We start from the raw sequence: 27,787 nt of genomic DNA, 5'->3' as shown, positions 1-27,787 counted from the left end.
TGTGTGCGTGTGTGTGTGTGTGTGTGTGTTGGTGGGGGTGTTGGGTGGGGGGCACTCTCATCCTGAACTGAGTCTCAAGAGACCACTCACCAGTACTGATCCTCTGGTTTCAGAAGGTTGTGGAAGCAGAGCAGGTCCCGGTGCCTGCGTTCACAATTGCTGCAGTGTTTTATGATTTGTGAATGTAGAGATTGGACAGGAGGTAGTCTTTAACTTCCCTTTGAGTCCTACATCTATCAAGCTAGAATTAGACCATCAGACAAATCATCTGGTTTATATGAGGTTATATTGCTTGCTTTGGGGGGCAGTTCTTAACACAATAGAGATTATTTCATTATTCACAGGATGTGGGATGTTTTATTCCCCAAATGGTATATATTTTTTTACAATTTCAATCATATTTGAAGTGCTATAGGATAATTTCTCAATTAATTCATTCAACATGTTTTTACTTAGCATCTATTATGTGCCAGGCATTCTTTGAGGCTGTGAAAAGCATAAATGAGGTTCTTGCTCTTGGAAAGCTTGTTTGTTAGTGGAGGCAACAGGAAATAAGCAACATGTACATATATGTCATTATTTCAGGAAGTGACAAGAAGAAAAATAAAGCAGATCAGGGTAAAGAATGATGGGGAGAGCCACTGTTTTAGATAAGGTGATTAGGCAAAGACCCTGGCAGAGTGAGCGAATTTGAAGAGAACTATTAACGTATATATCTAATATTAATTTTGCTGTTAAAATTTTAGTGACTTTTTTCAATGTGTTTTCAGTACATCATGGTTTTATTTTTGCTTTCTTTGCCTGATTTAATATTAATGATCCTGTTTCTGCTTTTCCCACAAACCATATTGTAATGATTTTCTAAGTTTCAAACCCTTTGAAACTATCCTTTTAAATGGTACTATTATATTTTTTAGCTCTTTCCATATTGCTGGAAACTTAGATTATTTCTAATTTCTTGCTATTATAAATAATACTAGTAACTCTGGTAACTTTGTTTTTTAAAATAAATCTTAAATGTTTGAAGTATTTCTTAGAAGTTGTTTAAAGTGGTATTTACTGATTAAGAAGACTTTAAAATAATAGTTTAAAATAATTTTATATATACACAAACTAAATCATTTAAGGGAAAATATTTTAATAACCAAATACCCAATATTACCTATCCATATGCCATGTAGCTATATGTACAGACATCTAAATATCTGTATACTGTATGTCTGTGTAGCATCTATCCATTATTTATTTGACTGTATCCATCATCTGCCTCAACTCATTATTTTTTTCTTTTAAAAAACAAGCTTGCCCATGTCCCTTGAACATTTAAGCTTCAATGCTTAAAATCCCTTAAATTGTGTACAAGGTTGCATATGCCATTCAACATCTCTAAGTTCTTTTGTTCCTAATTTCTTAAGGAACCATTTGTCCCAAAGTAATTCTCCTTCTGGTATTTCTAATGCTGCCATGTCGAATCAACCTGAGGCTTACCGATGACTCTTTTTTTCAGTAACAATGCTCATTGCTAAGATTTTATGCACTTAACACAAAGAGAACAGCTGATGCTTCAGAGACATTGCCTGAAGCTGGTGTGGTGAGGGATGAATCCTTGAATAACCACGGCTCATCGGGGGAGGGTGCTCTCTGCACTGGCGACCCTCCTGCTTTCTCCCATCACAAGTCATTGCTAGGGGCTGCTCCTGCACGGACATCTGCACACAGAATAGAGCATCTTCTTCCTTCAGCATAGTCTGTGCTAGGACAAATACGTGCTCACACTCAGAATAGCAGCTTCAAATTTTAACATGAATTTAACCTGTAAAAAATGTATACCTGCTTTTCATTTTCATGTGTTAATTTCTCTTCCCCAACCATGGTTACATCTTGGAAATTTCCAGGTTACAGAAAAACTGCACAAATAATACAACGAATACTTATATACCCATTATCTCAATTTACCAATTAACATTTTGCCACATTTGCTTATCTCTGTATGGGTGGATGCACATATGTTTGTATGAATGTATACATATACATAGTGTAGTGTGTACACACACCTATGTATGTATATATGTAAGCATGTGTATAATTAATACATATACAAATATTTTCTAAATGAACCATTTGGGAGTAAATTATGGGCCTCAGGATTCTTCACCAGGGCTAGGATGAGGATGAGGCAACCATCGCAGAGAATTTAAGGGTGCACCGACAAACTCATTCATCGAGAGAAATATTTTAGTGCAATATTTTAAAATTCAATGTTAAGGAAAAAAATCCCATGATGATTAAAACATCAAAAATGGTAAATACAAGCTGCTGTTGTTTATTTTACAACCCTGCATAATTGTGCAATGAGAACAGTGTTTCTAATCAGCCTGAGGTCCTGAGACATGTGGCTGTTGAGTTTTTGAGAAGTGACAATGACTTGTGAACAGATTGGGAGATGTGCGCTTTATACAGAAGTAACACCTGCTTGAATGTGGTTGGTAGGGTAATAATATGGCCGTAATAATTTATAGTTTTCATTTGAATATTTCACCGAAAACGTCATAGGGTGTGCTTGAGTGTGACATTGTTATGTTACAGAATGACATGCTTATGGTTTTGTAATCAAAGGGGGCATTATTTGTGCCAGACCTTGTTTATACTCATGTGTTTTGACTGTAGAGCTTGCATTAACTTTTTGATGGACAATGTGTACATAGGGGCACACATTTGTCCTTTGCATCACACTCTCACAGGGCTCTGCACTAAACATTTCAGCATGCATCTCCCAAGAACACAGAGATTCTTCTACATAACTCGGTGCAGTGACCATATGCAGGCAGTTTGACATTGATGTACTGTGACTGATACACATCCGTATTTAAGTTTCCATGACTGCAGCACTGGTGTCTTACGCCTTGTTTTCCACCCGAAATCAGGATCTAGTCAAATACCATTCATAACATTTAGTTATCGAGCCTCTTTATTCTCCTTTATTCTAGAAAACCTCCCTCATTTTGTCCTTCACACCATTGACATGTTTTGAGTCCAGCCCATTGTTATGTAGACTATCTCTCAATTTTGATTTGCCTGTTTCCTCAAGGATACTGCCTTATGCCAGATTTTTAAAAACTCACTCTCGTTTGAGCCTTATCGCATCGCTGGATGGAAAAGGAATGAATGACTGCTTTCTAAAGTAGCAGAATCAGATATCCCAGTGTGCAGAGCCAGTTATGTGAGAACAACTGAAGCAGATCAGACTTTTGCAGGAAAGGTAGATCATTCCAAATCATCGGAGGAGATGTGTTCCTTTTATGTTTTAAAGGTTTGGTGCTGGAAAAATTGCTGATTGGAAGGACAAGAGGTTTCAGCTCCTGGACCAACTTGGACTGATTGGAGGTGACATTTGGGGCCCCTAAGGCCTTGGGAGGAACGGGTTGCCATGAGTGATCCTGCACCGCAAACAGCCAGGTGAGGGGCGGGTGCAGCTAGTGTTAAGGCTGCACTGGATCAAGAGTCACTGTGGCCTTATGCTGCTGCAGGCCATAATTCTTACTGACCTGGACCAAGTTTCCTGAATGTGCAGACACAACTTTTAGAACTGACTAAGAAGCTGGTAAGAATGTTCTCTTGTGGCTTATTGTAAGTCAAACTATTTTTCAGTAGTCACAGCTCATACACATGTAGCTGAGCTTGACCCTCGGGCAGATCCTTAAAAATTCACGAGCTTGTCCTACTAGAACTGTTGTTTAATGGTTAAAGAAACTTAGTTCCCATCCTACAATATTCACAAGTGTTGATCAACGTTATAAATATAATGAGAAGATGAAAAGCTGATTAATTCCCTCCTAGCTACTAAGGCAACAATCCAGAAATCGTCTTTATTGTCATTTTGGACAATGAACTTAAATTTGAATTTGGAATAACCTTATCTTCTTGGAATTTAATTAAAGATAAATAAAGAAGATGCACTGTGAAGATTTTACTGGGGATGGGGGGGAAGGGCAATTGCATCCAGCTTCTGCATCCTGTTAACTCCTTGTCATCCAGTCTATTTGGGAGTAAATTCCTCCCTCTCTGCTAAATGCACATTTTGTCATTCTTCAAATCTTTCCTGCAGGAGTACTGAACCATATATATGCTCATGGCCTTCTCAGTAAATTCTGCAAACAGAGCTGAAGGGCAATTTGGAAGTGTTTACCTCAATTTTAAGTGGACAACCCCTTTTTCAAGTTGAGATTTGTATTGAGATAATTGTAGATTCACAGGCAGTTGTAAGGAGCAGTATGGAGAAATCTCCTGTGGCCGTGCCCAGCTTCCTCCAATGATAACTTGTGCAAAACTGTAGTATAATATCACAACCAGGAAGTTATCATTAATGCAACCTACTAATCTCATTCAGAATCCTTCATTTTGACTTGAACTCACTGTGTGTGTCTTTAGTTCCAGAGAAATTATCATATGTGTATGAACACACCTTTGACTCAGCATTTCCACTTTTAGGAATCGCCCCTCTAGAAACATTTGCATGTGTACACAAAGCCATATGTACAAAAGTAGGGACTGCAGTATTTTTGTATTTGTAAAAGAAATGGTAACATTCTGCCTCCATCCTAGGGAAATGATGAAATACTTTTGGCACAATATGAGATACTTGCAGTAGTTACTAAAGAAAGGGACATAGCTACGTGTGTTGAAATGGAAGGAGCTCCAAGACAAAATAAGCGTAAAAAGCATAGGATGATATGATCATATAATTGCAATTATCTAAAAAGAATAATACACAGAAATGCATTATAAAATATGAATGACTGTCCTCAAACTGTTAACAATGGCCACCATGTCTTTCAACTGAGAACCCATAAGTCTGAAAGAGGCTACATCTTGGGCATTAAAAAAACGTGCAAAACAAAAATGTGCAATCATTCCACAGCCAGACTCTGCTTGAGACTCACTCAGTCTTCCCTGATGGGGAAGCGAAACTCCCTACCACCTGGAAGGAAGGAGTAGCTGGAGTCTAAGGGTGGCCATCAGTCTGAACCAGCATCCAGGGTTGCAGAGAAGCAGGGTGTATCTGCAAAGACACATGGACAAAAAGCCAAATATTTTGTAAAGGCAAAACTTTCCCAGAGTAAAAGTTTTTATAATTAACAAAGATAGCAGGCCTCCTTCATGCCCCCATGCCAGCCAGCAATCCATTTTGCAATTGTAACCATTAATTATTTACTTAGAAGTTAATGTATAATGTGTGGAGGAAGGGGGAAGTGGGGCATTTAATGAATCCTTGCAGTTGGAAGGAAGAAAATAAAAGTCCTTTGCAAGCTTGCACATTTGTAACATATAGACACATTTTCCCATAAGAAACTCCCAGAAAAATTGAAACCACATGTGCAGATGGCCAGGGTGTGCTGCAGTAACACCAGCTTTGTCTGCTCTTGGGTTCTGGGGCTTGTCTCAACAGGAAGCCCCCAAATAATGAAAGGATCCCAGCAGGGGAGCAAGACTGCAGCCAGGAACAAGGTTTCCCTCACTCCCACCCTGTTCCTTCGCTTTGCAAAAGTTACAAACTGTGAGTTTCCTTCCTGATAACCCCAAGGCTTCCTTACTGATTGGCCTCAGTTTTGGAAAGGACATGACATCAGCAACTTTGTAGCCTTGGGACTGGGGTGCTGCGTGGGGCTTTGGCTAGCTCCAGCCAGCTAGGTGGCGCACGTGTGTGAGTGTGTGTGTGTGTGTGTGTGTGTGTGTGTGTGTGTGTGTGTGTGTGAGAGAGAGAGAGAGAGAGAGAGAGAGAGAGAGAAACAGAGAGAGAAACAGAGAGAGAGAGAGAGTCCACAGGTAGTAGTCAGATTACTCTGCCTGTTTGGTTCTGTATTGCAGACGTCTGTCCTACCGTCTGACCAGGACGGTGCAGCTCAGCCAGTCCCAGCACTGGAATTTCCCAGGAGCAGGGGCAGCATGGAATGTGGACTTTTCCTGAGCAACTGAAGTGGAACAGGGAGCTTGTCTGACCCAGGAGAGCACCATGGATGGCGAACCACCAGGCAGGACTGGCAGCAGGCCCTTGAGGCCAGGAGACTGTCCTGACACCAGGCTTCTTTCAAATCCACTGATGGGGGGTGAGTCCAGGGGCCGTGCAATCACAGTGCTGGGGAGGTTGGTTAACAGAGAGAGTGAACACAGGAGACAGCTGAGTGGTTTCCATGGCTCTGTCTGAGATGTGTCCATGGGGCAGTTACTGGACTGATGTCTATAGCTTGCTAGTATATATATTCTTTACATGGTTGTTCAAAAATGTGCCCACCTCCATGTGCAGAGTCCTATAGATCATACAAAGCGAACTGTCACAGTGTGTTCTCTAGTAAAAACTTTAGTAGCAATGGGAAAATATATCACATTACATTGGAGGTTTACAGATTACTTATAATTAGGAACATTTTTACTGCCAAAACATTTATTAAAAGGTTTTAGGTGTTTGGCATTGAGGTGGGGCTGGGTTTACAAAGGATGTTCAAACATTGAGCGCTGAAGTGATTGATTCACTTTAAAAGGAGCCTTAACTTTTAAAACTTTGCAGATGTCTTACAGGTATGATTCTCCCCTGTCAGGTGGTGTTGTTGCTAATGTATAGAGTCTCATACCTCCAGGAAACTGTCGTTTTTTGTGTGTGTCTGTGTGAGAATTCAGCAGGTTCCTGCTAACTGAAAGTATTCTGAAAAATGGGTGTAGGCTTTAGAGGAGAGGAGAGATTATGATACCCAGTACCCTGGTAGGCTTCCCATAACACTTGCCATCAAAGAGACAATAGGCAGAAACCCTTCAGTCAGCTAGGACTTACTAATTTCCTACTATACAACTGCTGAAAGGGGAAAAGCCAGAAGGAATAAAACACAAAATGCCTTTCTTCTGACTAATTGAGCACATAGGACTGCTCATTCATTTATTCGTTTTTCCCATTTTGCTCGTAAAATGAGCAGAGCCCTCAAAGTGAGTGGGATTTGGAACTGCAAAGGCAGACCTGAATTAATCAGATGGATGGAGCATAGATGTGGAACAGTAGAAAGCAGTGGGGCACCAATAATCACTTTTTAAAATAAATTTGACAAGTATATTTTTATTTTTTATTTTTTAATCCTCATCTGGGGATATGTTCACTGATTTTAGAGAGAGAGGAAGGGGAAGAAAGAGAGAAACATTGATTTGTTGCCCCCCCATACGTGCCCTGACTGGGATCGAACCCGCAACCCAGGTATGTGCCCTGACTGAGGATCAAACCCACAACCTTCTGGTGCATGGGTCGATGCTCCAACCAACTGAGCCACTCAGCCAGGGCTGATAAATATATTTTTAAAACAGCAAACCAATAAATATGGAAAAGAATCAGTGATTTGGTTTACTTCCACATGATTGTTTTACAGCTAACTATTGTATTTATTTTCCTATGAGGGAGGGGTGCCAGCTACTTTTTGTTGCTGAGGGTTTCTAAAGGTCCTAAACCAACCCTGGTTGGGGCTGCATGATGGGTGGGGGTGGGCAGCTGTGAATATACTCCAAGATATAGTACTTTAAAAATGAACACACTGGCTCTAACCAGTGTGGCTTAGTTGGTTGCAGCATCATCCCATAAACCAGAAGGTTGGCAGTTCGATTCCCCGTCAGGGCACCCGCCCTGTGGGTTGTGGGTTTGGCCCGTGGTTGGAGCATGTAGGAGAGGTAGCCAGTCGATGTTTCTCTCACCCATCAGTGTTTCTCTCCCTCCCTTCCCCCTCTCTAAAATCAATAACATGTCCTTGGGTGAGGATTAAAGAAAAAAAGTGAACACACTGTCAAAACTAGAATGCAGAATGCCCTAGGGAGTCTAGTGAGAGCGAGTTTGGAGAGATGAAACTCAATAATGAAGCTTCAAAAGCTAGGTGGCAGAGTTTGAGCCTTTATGAGGCAGGGAATTGGGAGCCATTGATGATTCTGGAGCAGAGACCTGGCAATACTAAAGACTGTAGTAAATTAAACTGGTAGCTGCAATCAGTAGGGATTGTGGTGGGATACAGGAAATTCTTGCAGTAACCCACATGTACTCAAAGTCTCATGTGCATCAGTATCACCTGGAGGGTCTGAAAAATGCAGATGGCTGGGTCCCGTCCCCAGAGCTTCTGATGCACTGTCAGGTCTGGGATGAAGCTGGGAATCTGTATTTATAACAAGCTCTCAGGTGATGCTGATGGTGCCATTTAGGTACTACACTTTGAGAACATGCACTGATCCAAGCATGAACCTTATCGTTTGGATCAAACTTGGAAATGACAGAGAAAGAAAAGATGTGAGTGATCATTTCAAAACAAAGAGAAATCAGACTGTTGCTTGATTAAATATTGGGGCTAAAGGAGACACAGCAGCCCAGATTGTAAAGTTTTCAAGCCTAAATTAATGTCAAGTAAGAGGGCTACAAAAGGCAGAAGTTGGAAAGGGATGCTGCTTGGGAGCAGAGTGAGGAAGGGAGGATATGGAGTTCTATTTTGAACATAAAAGTGCCAATGGCCAATGCACAGCCTTCATGACGTAGAAATGGCCCTACGATATCACGTCCCAAAGACTGAAGGCAAATGCTTCTGCCCTCTCAGAGCAACCCTTTTCCCCCCTTGAACTTGCAAAATATTTTGCAAGATAGATTTAATGCCACTGCCCAGCATTCACTGGGGGTCTCAGAGCTTCTTGAGTAACTCTTTTTAGAATGTACCAATTAGTGCATTTTAAATCTCTTCTGAAACAATGGAAATTTTAAAGAATCATTTAAGAAATTGCAATAAAAGTGAAATGGCAGCCTTCCTAATGTGCTGCAGGATTTGATGGCGACTCTGAAAGAAAGGTAAGTTTAATGGCACTAATTGGAGGACTTACAGAGTGGTTTCATTGGGAGAGCTTCCTGCCCCATTTAACCACGAGCTACTGGATCAATGGCATTGCCATTGACCTCATTTAGAGTCTTTTTTTTTTGGCACTAAAACCAATAGACCCTGGCTGAACAAGTGCTGAGGAAGAAGCTTGAATATATATCAAGGGCTTGGATAATGTGTTCTATACACATAATGGCCCTCGAGTTTCAAAGACTTTGGTGGGGTCAGTGGGAAGGGGATTGTGACCTCGAATCTCCCCTTCATTCATAGTCTCCTACTGTGAGCATCATCCATGTTCTGGGAGGGAAAGCTCCCCTTTCCCATTGATTTTGCTCTTTCCAAGATCAGCAGGAAGGCAGACAAAGCTGCTTCTGGGTTTAATTCATGTGCGTTGAGCCCATAGCTCATTGCCTGCTTGGGACGTGGACTCTGGAAAACCCTGGAGAAACATGTCCTGAATATCCCTCCAGTGTTTTTCAGGGCTAAATAAAGTGTGCGTGGACTAATCCATGTTGCAAATTATATATAACTGTGGGTATATATAGGTATATATGTATATATACACACACATATGTACATATATACACATACATAATTCATGCTGTCAGGGCTAGAAAAATAACCTCCCATTGTCACAATTTTAAGTTTTTATATATTCACTCAGTTGTTCAGAGACCTGCTGAGGCTAAAGTCCTTGTATCAATTTGAGATGAATTTTGGCTTTACAAGGACCCAGGTTTTTCTCCTGGCAGGAGTACAAGCACCCTGTGATAGCCTTACCAAGCTCCAGTTGGAAATGACTTTAAATTAGAAAGAGACATCTCATATACTGCTGATGGGAGTATAAAGTGGTCCAGCCACAATTCCACAAAAGGCTCAACATTGCATTACCATATCATACAGGCAGTTCTGCTCCTAGGTGTATGTACACCCAAGAGAATTGAAAACATAAATCCACTGAAAAATTTGTACATGAATGTTCATAGCAGTGTTATTCATAATAGCTAAGAAGTGGAAGCAACACAAATGTCCATCAACTAATGAATTAATAAATGAAATGTGGTCTCTCTGTCTAATGGATATTATTTGCCCATAAAAATGGATGAAGTACTTATACATACTACAATGTGGATGAACCTTGAAACATTATGTTCAATGAAAGAAGGCAGTCACAGAAGACCACATATTGTATGAGTATGTTTCTAGGCAAATCCATAGAGACAGAAAACAGATCGATGTTTTCCAGGGGTTGGGGGAAATAGAAATGGGGAGTGACTGCTAATGAGCAAGGGGTTTCTTTTAAGGATGATAAAAATGTTCTAAAATTGACTGTGGCAATGGTTGCACTACTCTGTGAATATACTGGAAACCATTGTATTATAGCTTTAAATGAATGGATTGCACAGTATGTGAATTAGAACTCAATAAAGCTGTTAGACAGATAGATATTATCAGCCCCTCACCCTGTGTATCAGGACAACACCCTGTGCCTCTTGAAAACACAGACAGCTGTGCTCTGTAAATGCTACATTCTAAAGCAGGGGTCCAAGTCCTCAGGTAGCCTTTTTGCTCTTAGAGAAGTACATAGTTCTTCATTTACCCTAAATAGAAGGAGTAATGGCTCCATGATGAATAAATAGAAGGTAAAGGCCATTTTTTGTCTACGCTTGATAATATAATTGCATCATTTTAATGAAATCTGAACAGACCACTTAGAACCCAAATTACCTGCCTGGACTCCTCAAACTATCATCTCTAATTATCTGAGGTAGCTTTAAGAAAGGTTGAGAAGTGTGGAAGCTATATTTTTTAGCAGCTGAGCACTTGGTAGGAAAAACAGATTAATCATCACGCACAATGATCCATTAGGGTCCATTTGAAAATCTATTTACGACGGATTTTCAAAGCCTTTTTCAATTTTTGACTCTTTCTTCTCACTCAAGATTTTGTGTGGATGGTGTTTTGCATTAGCACCAACAGGGTAGAATTAGTTTTCCTTTCAATTGTAATTTGGAGAGAAATCTTTCTGTATCTGCTGTCTAGATTGTAGGCTTCTAGCACTAGAAGCAGCAATGTTTTTCCTGACAGAAGTAGGAACCTAAGAGAGTGCTGAGGACACCGGGTTTCTACAGAGCATAAGATTTTGGGGGTAGGAAAAGCCACTTCATTTAAGGTGCCTCAAGTCCCTTAGTGAACCCAGAAGGAAAACATTGGATGGGCAGTGTGTAGATGGACTTATTCACCTTCACCTTACCTATTACGTGCTTCATGAACACATCCAGAAAGACGGTGATTTGCTCATTGGGACAGATTTTCTGGGATATTGGTAGCTCCATGGAGCAGGCAGACCTCAGCCAACACGTGTTAAGTACAAAGTGTTCTTGCCACCTCCTTTAGGCCTTTCAATCTGCAAGGCATTGGTAATTCAGTAACTACCCTGGTTCTCCAAGTCTCCTCAGCTTTTGGGAGATAGCAGTTCCTTTACAAGAGGCTACTGGCACGAGACCGTGCTGCCTCGTCTGTGTGCAATAGTGTGTTTACTCAAACGAGCAGAGCTGGATCTGAAGCAAGCTCAGATGAGCCTTCTCACGATTTGACTTCCCGCACTTGTTTTGGAAACCGGTCTCAGCTTAAGATGAGAAAAATTCAGGTGTGGGCCTCACTCAGATGACATCCGGACCCAATTAGAAAGAGAGAGGAAAGCACTTAATGTGTGGGGATACGGTTTACCAGCGTCCTTCCTTAGAATGTGTGTTCCTTCCATACGGTTGTGGAACAAATTTGCTATTTTAAATAGCAGTGATTATGGGGTGTAATCAGGACTCTCTGTTTAGTGTTTGGGCAGGATAATAATAGTGTCTAATAGATATTGAGCCATGGGTATGTATATTGCTCTCTTCAATTGACAGGGAAGGAAACTGATGCTTAGACCCTGTCTAGGGACCCACAGCTCAGAAGAAACTAAGCAGGTCTGAGTTCAGAGCTTTCTCTTAACCACACTGGTACACTGCCTTTGGGGGTAAATAATGTCTCTGTTGCAAGGTCAGACTGGGCTCTGATTTGCACTTCATACTGGGAGAAGAGGTATATTTGATTCCAAACCTAATGGTGTATGTAATTACCTGATTACTACTATTAGTATATGGTACTGTTTGCTGAGATGCCAAAGTTTCTATTTCATGCAGGAAACTACACTGGCAATCGCAGCTTAAGACATTAATGCTGGTAATTAGCGAAGCTCTCACTTAACTAAATGGACCATTTGCCTTTGAAATCAGTGTGTAAACAGAGGTACAGTAATCCATCTGTCACCCCAGTCTACCTCTTTAGTCCTTAGTTTGGACACTGGATGTAATTTTTAGCTACCTAGACATTTCAAGTAAACTGTGTACAGAAATATCAATGCAGGGGAGAAATGGTGAACTTCTGATGGGAGTTTTGGTTGGTTGACTCCAACCATTATTGCCCGTTAGGCTCTTACTGACGGGCAAGGATGAGCCTTGAGTGCATTATCAGGGTGTAACCTGTTCCTCCTTTTCCATACAGACGTTGTGTCTGATTGGTCTCCAGTGCATGATGCCGCGATCCATGGGCATCTGCTGTCTTTGAGGAATCTCATCCGCCAGGTGGGTAGCTTTTTGAAAAGAGGAAGGTAAATATTAAGCACATCCTATTCATTACCACACTGAGAAAGAAATCATAGTCTGATATTAAAATATAAATTCTCCTTCAGCAAAGTGAGTTGAATCCCATCCAATCCAACTGGTTTTTTCAATTTGGAGGCTGATGTACTACTAGAATTTATTACAATTCTATGTACATAGTAGGTACTCTAATAAATACCTATTAGATGAATAATGGGAAAATTAGTGCATTTAAGTTTCCTTTATTCAGTAGATTATCTTCTTAAAAATTGTCATGTAATTTTGGTTCTCAACTGAAGTGATTTTGCCCCTTAGGTGACATTTGACAATGTCTGGAGACATTTTTGTCCCAACCGGGAGTGGGTGTGAGAGGGTGATACTGGCATCTAGTAGATAGAGACCAGGGATGTCACTAAACATCCTAAATAGCACAGGGCAGCCCTGCACATCAAATAATTATCCAGCCCATGCCCTGGCTGGTGTGACTCAATGGATTGAGCGCCGGCCTGCAAATCAAAAGGTGGGTGGTTTGATTCCTGGTCAGGGCACAGGCCTGGGCTGCGGGCCAGGTCCCCAGTTGGGGTGGGGGAGGGGGGCTGCAAGAGGCAACCAACTGATGTTTCTCTCCCTTTCTTTCTCCCTCCCTTCCCCTCTCTCTAAAAATACATAAATAAAATCTTTAAAAAAACTTTTAAATTTATCCAGCCCAAAAAGCAATGCTAGGGCTGAAAACCCTTGATATAAAACAATGCTTGAAAATGTCTTTTTAAACTTGGACTCTTATAATTTCAAAGACATTTTCAGTTCCATTGAATCTCCAGTTGATAGTGGCTCTGCCCAGTTTGATATTAATTTCTCTGCAATTTAAGTCACCATTCAAAAATGGAAAAAAGTTTTTGTTCAGGATGTCCTGTTCTCTGAAAAGACAATAGATCTTTTAAATTAGGAGCTCTTGACCCTCCTGTACCATAGTACCCTTTGGCAGGCTGGCAAAGTCTGCAGACCCCTTTTCAGACTAATGTTACAAATTCATAAAACAATACAGAAGAAAGCTATCAAGATATTAAATGACAAATGTGTAAAATAGTAATAGATGGACTTATTTCCTAATGCATTAAATAAGATTTAGTGGCGATTCTAACAACTACTATAATTTCTAAATAGGATGAATATATATTTTGGATATTTTAAATATCTGTAACAATTGTAATGTAATAAAAGTATGTGTGATTCCTTTCCATGATAGTCCTATATACTGCTATTACTGCTGTGTTTTGCTGTTTACATTCATGATTGAATACGTAATTGAAGGACATGATACATTTCAGGTAGTGTTTAGTGAAAATAAATGTGCTTTCAAAAAAATTCCAATTTCATGGACCTTTCCAGACTAAGTAATCCTCGTATAAGAAAAAAGTTTCTAGAGAAAAATTTCAGACTACCCCAAGTCACTATCTTAAGCTGCTTTTTGATAACAACAGCCTATTATAAGTAGAAATGTAGGTAGTAACTCTAGCTAAAAGAAGATGCTTTTAGGATAAAATGAAACATTTACCTTATTTTAATATGATGAAAAATGATCATTGCAGCTTTTCTCTGTCACTTATTAAATTGGACCCATACTCATTTATATTCAGTATTTATATGTTTATTGAACATCAGCCAGAACCATACCTTTATCTAAGCTCTATCACATTATTTGAACAAGTTATCTTCTTGGCACCTCAATTTCTGTCTTTATAAAATGAGCATTCCAATAACTACCTGTATTAGTCAGATCTTCCTGTGTAACAAACTGCCCCAAACTCCATGGTATAATGCAATAAACATTTCTCACTAACGAGTCTTTATGTCAGCTGATCTAGGCTGGGTTTGGTTCCAAGCTATGGGTTGGGTGCAGCTCTCTTGCATCTTTCTTTGACCAGTGGCTACACGAGAAATTTTCTTCTTATGGCAAAAGTCTGGAGCAGAGTATGGCAGGCCCACCAGGCAGGAATACATGCAGGAATGGTTCCTTGCCAGGGACCTCATCAAAACTAAGCCAACAAGTGAGAGGAAAAGAGAGAGCGAAAGCAAAATGAAAGCCAGTCTTTAGTGTATGTACCTAAGAGTCGGATTGTTGGGTCATACATATGTATATCATCAGACTCTAATAGATCCTGTCCCACTGTTTTCCTGAGTGGCTGTACCATATTACACTCCCACCAGCAGTGTGAAAGATCCCTTTTTTTGTTGTTTTTCTACATCACTGTCAATCCCTTAGTGTGCTGTCAGATTTTAAGCCAGATGAACCTTTAAAAGTATCATAGTACCGGATTTGTGGCTGAAGCCCAACCCTAATGGAACCAATGCTTTACACCCGTTACCTGCCCATTTTCCATCCTCTAGGGGTGGGCTGTGAACGTCATCACAGCAGATCGTGTTTCCCCACTGCATGAAGCTTGTCTTGGAGGTCATCCCTCTTGTGCAAACATTTTATTAAAGCATGGAGCTCAGGTGAGTGCCGCTCAAACAACATCTCAGAAACCATGAATGAAAAATGACTATTTCTGACCCTTCAGAATAATTTCCAGCATTTTTGATTAGCCTGATTTGAAATGCGAAGAGGGGGGGTTTTCAAAAGTGTATGTCCATCAAGCTTGTCTGCTTTAGCAATAGTTGAAGTACAGAATTTTCAGCTAGAAAGTAATGGTTCCTGTCTCTAGCATTTTCTTTGCTAGTCACTACTAATAAACAGCTGTTAGATTTCTGTCTTTATATGTCTTGTAGGCAGTGAACAAAACACACAACATTTGGCTCCAGAACAGAATAATGGTCCCAGACCATCCCTACTGTTTACTAACATTGGAAACTTTGTGGACAAGTTCATTATGCTTTGAGCTTTAGAGTCTACATCTGAAAAATGGAAGGAATAAAAAGTTTTGTAACTTGTAGTATTGCAAGGATTGAGAGAGATGAAGTATATGGTTACTATTTGGAGAATGAGAATCAGGATAGCATAATGAGAAGTCCTAGAGGAAGGAGGACAAAAAGGCATTGAATTTAAGAGTAGGGACCAGTAATTCTTCCATTAACTAAGTTTCCTCGTGCTCAAAAGTGATGGAAAAATCTGACTAGAAAATTATATGAATTTCACATATTCTCTCAACCAGTATTTATTGAGCATTTATTAGATGCCTCCCTCTGGATAAGACTTTTAGGAATTTATAGACTAAATGAGGAGACAACCAGATAAACAAATGTTTTACTGACTCTAACACTAGCTGTTTCAATAGATAAATCCTGAAATCTCAGTAGCCTAATACAATGAAAGTTTATTTCTTTCTGAACAAGTTCCAGTGTGGGTGTTGCCTGTTGCTTGGCTCTTTCCCAAGGGTGACTCAGGAATACAGGCTTCTTCCATACTGCTCCACTGTTTTCAACAAGTAACTTTCCTGTGTGCTCTCGGGGTAGTCTCCATTCCAGGTGGTTGGAAGGGGAAAAGACATGGGAGATTGTGCACGGAAAGCTTTTAAGGACCAGTCTAGGTAGCAACATTAGACCACTTTTGCCCACATCCCATTGGCCAGCAGGCGGCAAGCCACATCTAACCTCCAGGAAGGTTGAGAAATGTAACATGGTTGTGTACCCAAGAGAGAGTAAATAGGTTTGTTGAATGCATAGCATCTCAGCCACAGAAGGCATTTACAATACACTGCTTTTATCTGTTAGTTTTTGCTATATAGCAAACCACCCCAACTTAATGGCTTAAGACAATAGCCATTCATTTATCTCACAACTCCTTGTGTTGACTGGACAGCTCTTCTGGTCTGGACTGGTTCAGCTGACCTCAGCTGGGCTCACTTAGGCATTTGAGGTCAGCTGATAGATTGGCTGGAGCAGGCTGGTTCACGATGACCTTGACTAGGTTGGCTAAGGTGTCTGGGGAGCCAGAAAATTTCTATGTGGTCTCTCATCCTTTAGCAGGCTGCCTGGACTTGTTTACATGGTAGCAGGGATTCCAAGAGCTGCAAAAGAGGACAAGCTCTGTGTTTGTAACACATTTGTTACTGTTCCATCCGGCAAAGCAAGTCACATGGGCAAGCCCAGATTCAAGGACTGGAAAAATAGTTTCCATCTTGTGAAGACTTGCAAAGCCATATTGCATACTGTGCAGAGAATCTGTGGTCATTTTTGCAAACTACCACAATTTATTAAGTGTTGATAGTAAGGGGGTCGTTGGGAGCACATGGAGGTGCTCCTAAACCATTTATTTCTGATGGAGAAAGGGAGTCAAAAACAGACCTCCTGTAGGAGATGATGGGTAAGCTGAAACCTCAAGAACATGTTGCAGTTAGTCAGCTGAATGGTGGGTTAGGGAAAATTATGGGCTTCCCTCCCCATGGAAAGAGCAAATAAAGGCCTGGAAGTGAAAAGCACATTTTTGTGGTTTCAAATCATTCCTCATAGCAGCAGAATAGAGTCGGTGAGAGGGATCAGAATGCAAACACCATTGTTGTCTATGCCAAGAAAATGGGCTTTGTCCTGAGAACTGTAGAAAACTACAGGTGAGTGTATCATTATTGGGCTTATATTTTGGTTAGGAAAACATACCCGAAACTTGGAAACAGGGCCAGGACTAAGGAAAAGCATGAGAGGTGCCTAACATGCAAACTTTAAAGAGCTGCTCGCTCTCAGAAGCATGCCGTTCTTTCATGACCCTGGGAGCGAGTGTCTCCTTAAGTTTTGCGCCCCTGGATGTCTTTTGTGCCTTACTAGTCCTGGCCCTGCCTCACAGTATTATTGTTTAATGGTTCACCAAAGAATTTCTTAACAGAAATAAAAAATGCCTTTTTCTGCATTTGGCTTTGCTCTTTCCTGTTAGAAATTTTCAATATTATGGCCTAATAGGTCATTAAACAGTTTGTGTCTAGCAAATTTATTTCAGCGTTCCATTGGTTCGCTATATAAATTCTTCTTTGAGCCGTCCTTACCATCTTACTGGTTCCCTCATTAATGAATGACTTGAAAAAAAAAAACAAAACCCTTTGGCATGTGTTCACTCTATTTTTGTATGAAACTTACGTTTTAAAAATTTTTTAAAAAGTATGTTAATTTTAGAAGGTTACTTGGGCTGCTGTGAAGAAACTGGATTGGTGTGGCATGGGTCTAGGATGGAATGTTTAGAATAAAGAGAGATTAGTTTGTAAAGTATTGAAATTATCCTAACTGGCCTCAAAGTTCAGGCTCCTGGGGAGGGCATGAAGGAGATAGAACACTCAGTAACATTCTTGGTGCCGTATATTCCATTCTTCATTCAGTTTTACACCAAAACCTCACGGAATTTAAGTTTTTTGTCCCCATTTCGTGGCTGTGGAATTTAAGGTTCAGAGAAGTTAAATGTGGTGGAACCTCGATTTGAATGCAGGCTGCCCCACTGCCTGCCTTCATCGTGGAGCTTTTCATTCTAGGTGGACGGCATCACCACGGACTGGCACACTCCCTTGTTCAATGCTTGTGTCAGCGGCAGCTGGGACTGTGTGAATTTGCTTCTGCAGCATGGAGCCAGCCCCCACCCTGTCAGTGACCTGGCGTCTCCCATCCATGAAGCCGCTAAGAGAGGTAAAGTTCTTGAGAACTGAAGTTTTCCCACCACTCCAAGGGATCTATCTCACTGTTGAAAGAAAGAAGGAAGAGGCAGTGTGTTTTAGAGCAGTAGACCTACTGCTCAAGGTGCAGTCCCGGGACCAGAGGTATCATGTGACCTAGCACATAAATGCAGGTTCCTGGGCTTCACTCCAGACCTATTGAACCAGCAACTCTGGGAGTGGGGCGCAGCCATCTGTGCTTTGTTTCACAAGCCCTCCAGGTTATTCTGAGGAACAGGAAATTTTAGAACTGCCTTTCTACAGCATTCCAAATATTGCTCCCAGGACTGGTCCTGTTGCCAGCTTCTCTGACCCATAGCCTGCACTGTGCCCTTTTTTCTTCAGGTCCACCTTCAGTCTCTGTTCGTCCATACGTCTCCCCAGCTCTCACTTTCATTTCTGTGCTTATACTGATAATAAATCCCAAATAATTGAAAGAGGAGGATGGTTGCTGGTTGCTTACTGGGGCTTGTAAACTCAAGTGCAGTTGCATCCAGAGCCACAGGTCACATCTATGATCAACCCATGAATTGATGGCACTATTTTAAAGTATTCCCTATTCTAAGCCAAAGAAATAGCTTTTGGGCCCCTGGATAAGTTGCTGGCAGATTTAAAAATATGGTTACCAGAGGGAAGGGGGTGGTGGGTGATAAGGGGGGCCAAATGTGTAGTGACAGATGATTTGACTTTGGGCGAGGAGCACACAATGCAATATACAAATCATGTATCATAGAAATATACACTTGAGACTTGTATGATCTTATTAACCAATACATTCAATAAAAAAATAAATAAATACCCCAAAGATAGGGAAAGTATTGTTCCCCTAGCTAAGAGAACTCGTTGTGTAACTTCTTTCTCCTGCTGTGTGCTGCAGGCCACGTGGAGTGCGTTGAGTCCCTTGCAGCTCATGGGGGTGACATTGACCATCACATCAGCCACCTGGGCACCCCACTCTATTTGGCTTGTGAAAACCAGCAGATAGCCTGTGCCAAGAAGCTTCTGGAATCAGGTAACACAAAAAGCAAAATGAAACAAGGAAAGCAAACGAGAAGTAAATTAAAGGTATTTGAAGCAGTTTCTATTGTAGCAGTTGAAAAAGTGTAGGCAGTGGAGATGGAAATGGTCGGTGTTCATATAGACTGTGTCCCATGAGAATTATTTCAAACTGTTTGAACTTAGCGCTCTCTCTCCTGGAGAGGAGGAGGATAATGATGATGATGGTAGTATCTCCTCCCAGGGCGGTCCTTGGTGATGAATACTTTTTCCTTCCTTTCTTCTGCATCCTTCCTCCAGCCAATCATATTATCAGACCTTGCGTAACTCCCAAAACGGCTAGATTAGGACCGACTCTTCCTATTTGGGGCCTTCTTCACCACTCTCTTCAATTTGGAAATTGAACTTGCCCCATTTTTAGCCCATTGTAAGTAGTGTCTTTGAAAAGGCCTATGTAGCATCATTCTTTTTCACCTCCCTGCTATTGTCCAGTCCCTTCTTCAACAGTTGGAACACCATTTCCTCCCCTCTTTAATTGTTTGAGCTCCATTTAGTCTTTAAAACTCCAGTACCCTTTCCTTCCCTAAGTCTTTTAATAGTTCTTACTGCCTTCTACTCATCTGGTAGCCATTGCCATGGATTAGGAGATTCATATTCACTCACTCATTTATTCCTCTCTCCTTCCCACTCCCTCTCTCTCTCCCCTCCCCTTCCCTCCCGCTCCCCCTCCTTTACTCTCCCTCTCCTTCTCTCTCCTATTTCATGGTAGACTTTAAGCTCCTAGTAAGGACAGGGCCAAGTTTTGCATCTTTCACAAAGCCAAGAACAATGCAAGAATAGTGCGGTTAACATTTGAGTGGACATAGATTCCCATTTAACTAAAAAGACAGCAGCTGCAGGAAAGCAAGCTGTCCCCACATGTCACAGTGTAAGCCAGTATCCAGGCTAGGGTAAGCATTTCCTGAGAGTAAACGGATAGAATTACGTGGGATGATCCTAGAAATCCACCTGACTCTTGAAGGGGAAGACTTTGCCACCTTCCCTGTGATCTTGGAATTGGCCACCCCAATCTAGGAGGTACCCTCACAGGTTGGTTGCTCTTCAAGGTCCCAATCACACAGTCCCAACTCCCAGATTTAAAACCCTGTGGCAATTGCTCAGTGTGTGAATGTGGCTGCTGGCTATGGATGGGATTTCACTGTGTAGCCTCACTTCTAGTCAGTGCTGGCTAGTATCAGGGCTCTGTTAATAATGTGCAGCTTTTGGGCCACCAGGATATTTCTTGTATGTATCCACATCTATGGAGAATCCTCACAGCTTAGACTTTGCTCCTTGGCTGACTCTCTGTTGTCGTCATGACTCTTTAGGAGCAAGCGTGAATCGAGGCCGGGGTCTGGACTCCCCTCTTCACGCAGTGGCCAGGGCATCCAACGGGGAGCTGGTCCGCCTGCTTGTGGACTTTGGAGCAGACACTCAGGCCAAGAACGCTGAAGGCAAACGTCCCTCCGAGCTCGTGCCTCCAGAGAACCCTCTGATCCAGCTCTTTTTGCAGAGAGAAGGTGCTTCTCCTTTGTCCGAACCTAAGCCCTAATCCATAGACTCTTGCGGGCTCTTGCAGGAGGCAGGTATTGACTGGGTTCTGACTTCTGATCCTACAAAAAAGATCACTCTCTGCCATTACTAAATGAGGGGGCCGAGATAATTTAGTATTGCACAAGGTACACCGCTGGCGATGAAGAAATACTCATTTGTTGTTTGGCATGTGGGAAACAGACTGTTTTGGATGATCCAATATTCATATATGGGGTAGGCCAGTTTTCAAAGCATGAAGATACTGTTTTAAAATTCTAATATTAACTTTCTCTACAACATGCTTTAGAGTGAGCAGAGGCCTCTTTGAGATTGTACAATGCCCCAGGATGTTTTGCTGTACTACAGGTGGGCTGAACTACTGAGCATTTGGTATCTGGGGGTAAGAATGCAACTGATTGAGCATTATAAGGTATTACTTTAATGACGCAGAGCAATCTGGAAACATTTACTACTATAAGTTAATCAACACTAAGTCCACTTTCTTCCATAAATAAGAACTGACAATCCTGACCCAGACAACTAGACCTGTGGCTGAGCCATATGCAAGGGGGTAAGAGCAATTCCCTGGGCTGCAAGTCAGGGGCGGGGTGGGGTGGGGAGCCAAGACCCCTCTGATTGCATTCTTTTTTTTTTATTTACTTTTAGAGAGAGGGGAAGGGAAGGAGATAGAGAGGGAGAGAAACATTATTGTGTGAGATCAGTTGCCTCTCACGTGCCCCCAACCTGGCCCGTGACCCAGGCATTTGCCCTGACGCGGAACTGAACCAGCAACCTTTCGGTTCCCGTGCTGGCACTCAATCCACTGAATCACACCAGCCAGGGCTGATTGCATTCTTAATTGACCGTTGAGGAGAAAAGCACTAGCTTAGGACCTGTTTTGTTCCTATTTTTACCGGAATGTGAACATTACGTTTTAGGGTTCATGCGGCTTTGAGTCAGGCTTCCTTAACGGAAGGATTCTGATGTTGTAATCAGCTTCTTTTCTCCCCACATGCTGAGAATCAGGGCTGGCCCTGGGTAGAATTGTAAAGTGGTCATGGGATTCTTCTTCCTCTTACTCCCACTGCCCCAGGGTACTTGCAACCAAAGCCCTACCTTGGGGCGCCAAACAAACCTTGTACTCCCCAAGCCTTGTGTGCGGAGGGCTAGGGAAGACTGGCCCCAGGCACAAGGAACAGTCAGGGAGAAACCCCTTTGTGTGAGCCAGCAGGATAATCGCCTAGCAACTCTCCCTGCATTTGGAAGATTTCTTGTTTTCAAAAAATTCTATCTCTAGAGACAGGGCCAGTTTCTCCAGCAGGCCCAGGCACAATTATTTGAAGCCCATGTTGTTTGCAGGAGACCACAGAAATGTTTTAATTCTTTTTCAATTGGAAGGGAAAAATGAGTAAAACTCAACCTGGGTTATATTAATCTTTATAGCAACATAGTTGTAAAATATCAATTTTTTAAATTAGGAAAGCATTGGATTTTCAGACTTCTTGCACTGACTCTTTCCTTTCCACTTTATTTCCCAAAGCCATCCGAGACACCTATGTTGTGTTTAATTTTGTTAATTCACATTTTGGTGACAGTGTGGCCAATGATCCCACTGATTCGTAAAATGTTAGTTACGATTAGAATTTGCCTCCATAAATTATCTTTGGGATTCAGATGAAGTCACCTCTCAGCAGGCTGGAAGCTCGCAGGAAATAGGGACAGGCAAGTGCAGAAAGCCAGACCTATGCATTTAACACAATAATGTCTGTCTCTGGGTGGCCCCCGAAAGGAATTCAAGAATATTACCATCCCACCCACCTTGAAAAGCATCTAAAGCAGTGTTCTCATGGCAACAATGGAAACTAAAGTGACTGTCTCTCCGCACAGCAAGGAGCCATCTCTGAATGTGCTTTGGCCTAAGAGCATCATGAGTGTTGCTAGGAAGAAAAAGAAACGGAGAACCAAAGCAATATTCCAAGTCACCAACATAGAATGAGCCGATTTTATTATGGAATGTGGCAAATGGCTACAGAGGCGTAGTGGGTTTTCAGCTCTATATAGAAATAAGGGTACGGCTCCTGTACATCACCCAACTTGTGGGAAACAGCAGATACTCTGTTTGCATTAGTAGGAACACTGAGCTTGCTCTGGCAGCCTGCTTTTCCTAAGTCTACATCCGGCTTGCAATGAATTCTTCATAATTCTTTTTAGACAGAGGGAAAGGGAGGGAGAGAAACATCCATGTGTGTGGTTGCCAGTCGTGCACCCCCCACTGGGGACCTGGCCCGCAACCCAGGCCTGTGCCCTGACTGGGAATCGAACTGCCCACCTTTTGGTTCACAGGCCGGCGCTCAATCCACTGAGTCACACCAGCCAGGGCTCATTCTTCATAATTCTTTATCGGTACCTCCTTCAGTTGTCCCTGACAGTGTAGCTAGCACAGATCATTTGTCACGTCCTTCCATGTTCTCAGTGAGATGAGATGAAGTTGTTTCCCCACCGGGCGCTCTTTGCAGTGTGTTAATATATGCCTTGAGTACACTAAGCATAACCTGGATGGTACCCTAAATTCACCAGGGGCTTCTGAATGTGCTGTGAGGGCCTGATTGAAAATATTGCATTTATTTTTTTGAATGTTTTTAACAACCAGACAAGGATCCCCATTACAATTTGGTGCATGGGGTGAGGATGGGAAGTCATTTCCCATCCTTTTACCCTCTAACAGGGTTTCTCAACATCAGCACTATTCACATTTTGCCACATTGGGGTCTGCCCTGTGCATTGTGGGATGCTTAGCAGCATCTCTGGGTCCTACCCACTACATTGCAGTAGCACTTTCCCCCAAGTTGTGACAACCAAAAGTGCCTCCAAACATTGCCAAGTGTCCCTGGAGAATAAAACATGTCTTTTTTCTTTTCCCTGACCCCCTGTTGAGAACCACTGTCCTAAAATGTAAACTCGCGGCTGGTTCCCTCTGCAAGGCTTGTGTTAGTTCATTTTCCACCGATGAACTGAAGCACTGGGGCAGCTCTGAGCAGAATACACAATCCGATGTGGCTTCAGGTAACATGGACTTAGGATTTACTGATAGCTCGTCATATTAGAATATCTTCACATTGCTCAAATTAGAAAAATGTTTGTGTCTAGAAATATGACATTTTCTTAAGGCAAAAGACAAAAAAAAAGCTATTAAACATGAATTTTATTTTCATTATTGGGAATTTTGTGTAGCTTTGGAAGTTCAAAATTAGCTTCCTTAAGCCTCTGTTAGTGAGACTAAGCTCTGAAATTTTTTTTTTTGGTCAGTTCTAAATTAACACCTAAAAAACTCATTTTAGTTGGAGCAGAAAAGGGAGCACATACCCTAAAAATGCCTCCTATAAGAAACAGAAAATGGCCTTAAACAGTACCGTATTATTTCTTTACTAAGATGTTATATAAGGTGGGGCAAAAGGAGGTTTATGGTTGTTTGTACAGAAAATAATACAGTAATTAATAAATAATAAGAATAAACTTTTCCATACTCAAAGTTGTAAATCTCCTTTTGCCCTGCCCTATATGTTGTACACTTTAAAAGAAGGAAAGCAAAAAGTTACCTTTGATCACTGAACCTGCCTTGTGGCTTGTCTTTACCATCTTTTTCCAGGGCCCGCCTCTTTGATGCAGTTATGCCGCCTTAGAATCCGGAAGTGCTTTGGGATCCAACAGCATCATAAGATCACCGGCCTCCTCCTCCCCGAGGAACTGAAACGGTTTCTCCTGCACGTTTAACTGTGTCAAGGCAAACACTATTGCATGCTGTGGCCACAGGGATTTAGAAATAAAGTTGGGGTTATAGAGCACGGCCAGTTTCTTCAATCGGATTTTTGTTTTCAATGGCAACACACTGGGTACTTTTGTATTATTGGTTGGAAGGCACGGAGACTTTTTCCCCTCCTGTCTGGAAGAGGATGGCTAAAAGAATAACTATTGTTTTGAATATCTACTGTGTGCCAAAAAGTGAGCTAGGAACACTTTCTGCATTATCTAATTAAACCCTCGCAGAAGCTGTATTGGGCGGGTGCTATCCCTGCTTGTCTCCAGGTGAGGCTCAGAGATCAGGGACATCATTTTGTCCAGTGTCCCACAGTAAGGACAGGAGTAAGGCAGAATTTTCCAATATCACTCTTCTGGTTCCATCTTCATAACATGGGAAAGCAGATAAAGAAGAAAGGTGTTTCTTTGCTACACCTGACTTAAAAAAAAATCCCTATTTTTATGATAGAACCACTACTGCCCTAGTCCACTATATTGACCAGTTGGTTTTTTACAGCCCAAATATTATATACATAGTAGGCATATTCCAGAAGGTGCTGTCCAGTACTGTAGCTACTAACCCAGCGGTTCTCAACCAGGGGTGGTTTTGCCCCTTAGAGGACACTTGGCAATGGCTGGAGAGTTTTTTGGTTGTCACAGCTGGGTGTGGATGGCAGGTACCGCACTACTGACATCTAGTGAGTAGACGTGAGGTGCTGATAAACATTCCATGGTTCCCACAGCAAGTACCCAGCCTGAAATGTAGATAGTGTCAAGGTTGAGGTTGAGAAACGCTGCCCTAGCCATGTGTGGCTATTTTTTAAAATGTAAATTAATTAAAATCAAACAAAGTTAAAAATCCAGCTCCTCAGTGTCATTAGCCATATTTCACATGGTTAATAACCACACATGGCTAGTGGCTATTGTATTGGATAGCATAGGCAGAGATCATTGGGGAAACTTCTTTTGCTCCATTGTTGCAGAAGTTTCTTTTGGACATAACTCTTCAGATGTTCAACAAGTGGATTTTAACTGCCCTTCAGTTTCTGATTTACATAAGACTTGTGATATAATTTAGTAATGATGGCTGTAGTTTCAGTTTTCTGAGAAATTTGGAGTTCCATTTGATCAATAGAAAGAAAGAAAATATTGTACCTACTTCAGACAAATATTTACCTGCAAGATGACACATGGCTTAGATGATCTCTAAAGATATTTTTGATACCATTTTCTGTGACTTTTAATTCAATTTGCTACAGAAAAAAAAATACGTACCTAGAATGTTTGAAAATGCCCAACTAGTTACCCAGCAGATGGCGCTGCTGCCACATAGATACTTAAGCAAAAGGCTTGCCCCTCGTAAATAACCCATTGTAAGATGGTTTACAACGTAGACTCTGGAAATTTCCATCTAGGAATGAAAACTTTGTAGTGATAAATTCCATTGACACTGGGTCTCTTTTCCAATGTACCCAAACATTCAAATGAAACTATAGAACCTTACCTCCCTGCTGCTTTTTTTCCTTCTTCATCTGATCTGTTTACATTTATAATTTAGACATCCTGCCACTTGCTAATTTACTTAATTTCCCTAATTCATTTATTCAGGAGTACTGAGGGCGTGCTTGTGTCTGTGAGAGGCATTATTCTGGCACAAGGGTGGCTACAGTGAGTGACAGGCAAAGACAGTGAATTTCCAGATCTTACTCTGGTTGGAGGAGTCATTTGCTAAGGAGAAAGGGGCTGTAGGCATTTTTCTATAGTTTTCTTTTTGAAAACACTAGTTTAAAAATACCCTTTTTCTCACCTAAAATGTATTGGACAGACTCTTGCTTATGTTAATCTTCCCTTGGGAAAATCCTGTGAGTTTAACCCAGGACTGCACAGAATTACTAGAATAGCATTTTTCTTCTTAAATCTTCCAGACAATTAACCAATTTGCAAATCCATATAATAGATGGCCATATCTGCAAGTGGAAAAAGTATTCCCACCACCTCCCTCCTTGCAATTTAGGAAATTTCAAATTATCTCACTTAGCAATGCTCAGAAAGAGGTTCTATTAAAAATAGGAAGTCTATGTTTATGAGTCTAGATGTGATTATATTTATAAGTGGCATATACATTTGAATGTTTTATCATCACAATCTGGCACAACTTCATAAATTCTTTCATTGAAGCTGGTTCAGTGACTTTAATGGACCCTCCACTTTCAAGAATGAGGGATGTAAATGTTTAGCCTCGTGAAGCCGTCTTTTAAAAATGATAATTACTCTTTCTGTTTTTAGAGTGCAAACTTAGCCCATGTTTATTGTAGAATAGCCTCATATTGTTGGTTTACTACATTCCCTTGTTTTTATCCAGTAGAAACACTTAAGCGGTCGGTACACATCACTAGCACAGTTCATGTTATCATGAAAGAAGAAAGCAAGAAGAGGCCAAGGAAGGACAATTAATTTATTTTGGGGCTGACTGACCTGGTCTGATATTCTATATACGAGGCTGGAGTGGTTAGTCATTAGGTACTTGGGGCTCAGAAAGAAGGGACAAAAATGTGCTCAGCTGACTATTCTGAGGCACAGGGCTGAGCATTTATTGTATGATAAAAGCCCAGCATGAGGGCTTGAGTGTAAGCCCAAGTCAGCCTCAAAAGCAACTAAACAACTCCCACTTTAGAAGGCTCGTTAACAGTAAGCCTTGTGCATCAGTGATAGATAAGCTTCACCTCAAAACTTCACAATTCTGTAGTCCCCATTTTACAGATGGAGGTGAAGAAGATTTAAGGAATTTGCAAAAGTCACTCTTAACCATTATACTCTCTGCCTTGTGTTTTCTTTGATAAACCTCAGAGCTTTGGTCCCTGGGCCCTAAAACCCCCTGCCTAATTAAGTGGAGGAGGAGCCAAGTCTGTAGGTCAAAAGCCTCGGCATGATGTCAAATGGCTGTGCCCGCTTTAGGTTGGACAACACTCAACCCTTACCCTGACCCCGTGAACCAGCCTGGGAGACCCCAAACTTGCTGCCTCTTGGGGCAGGTGGGTCAGCCTTGCCCTGCCGATGATGCTGGTGAGTACAGAACAACACCTTCCCAGGGGACAAGCTCAGCGTGGCAAATGAGATTGTTTTTTATTTTTTTCTTGAACTAAGAGTATTTTGTACTGACATCATCAGTGATAAAATCTTCTATCTGTAATGTGGCAGGATGAAGGGGAAGCTGCCTGGGCTGTGAACAAAATGGTCTGACGGCTGACTTGCTACTTGTGTATGTTGGGTTTTTTTA

At 41.5% G+C, this 27,787-nt stretch overlaps 1 protein-coding gene across 4 annotated transcripts; it reads left to right on the top strand.

The window, feature by feature from the left end:
* Positions 1-5,777: 5,777 nt before the first annotated feature.
* Positions 5,778-24,622, top strand: ASB9 (ankyrin repeat and SOCS box containing 9). 4 transcript variants are annotated; one of them, XM_054581080.1, is made up of 7 exons: positions 5,778-6,104; positions 12,423-12,502; positions 14,909-15,016; positions 17,971-18,121; positions 19,025-19,159; positions 20,511-20,702; positions 24,362-24,619. In XM_054581080.1, the coding sequence occupies exons 1-7, from the start codon at positions 6,011-6,013 to the stop codon at positions 24,484-24,486; spliced, it is 885 nt and encodes a 294-aa protein (XP_054437055.1). In that variant the 5' UTR covers positions 5,778-6,010; the 3' UTR covers positions 24,487-24,619. The 4 variants fall into 4 exon arrangements, with proteins under 4 accessions (XP_054437055.1, XP_054437056.1, XP_054437057.1 ...); XM_054581081.1 differs by having other exon boundaries at positions 20,511-20,768; positions 24,362-24,425; XM_054581082.1 differs by lacking the exon at positions 14,909-15,016 and having other exon boundaries at positions 24,362-24,622.
* Positions 24,623-27,787: the final 3,165 nt, after the last annotated feature.

This window comes from Pteronotus mesoamericanus, unplaced genomic scaffold (assembly GCF_021234165.1).
Source record: "Pteronotus mesoamericanus isolate MK-2021 breed Mesoamerican mustached bat unplaced genomic scaffold, CSHL_Meso_final contig_65, whole genome shotgun sequence".
NCBI classification, from domain to species: domain Eukaryota; kingdom Metazoa; phylum Chordata; class Mammalia; order Chiroptera; family Mormoopidae; genus Pteronotus; species Pteronotus mesoamericanus.
The sequence above is the reverse complement of the archived record's forward strand: the minus strand, read 5'-3'. Positions and strand labels throughout refer to the sequence as shown.

Excerpts from the sequence above, each read along its gene's own strand:
- ASB9 (XM_054581080.1), top strand. The coding sequence starts at position 6,011 with ATGGATGGCGAACCACCAGGCAGGACTGGCAGCAGGCCCTTGAGGCCA. Across the intron at positions 18,122-19,024 it reads CCATGAAGCCGCTAAGAGAG|GCCACGTGGAGTGCGTTGAG; the intron begins GTAAAGTTCTTG and ends TGTGTGCTGCAG. Across the intron at positions 19,160-20,510 it reads CAAGAAGCTTCTGGAATCAG|GAGCAAGCGTGAATCGAGGC; the intron begins GTAACACAAAAA and ends ATGACTCTTTAG.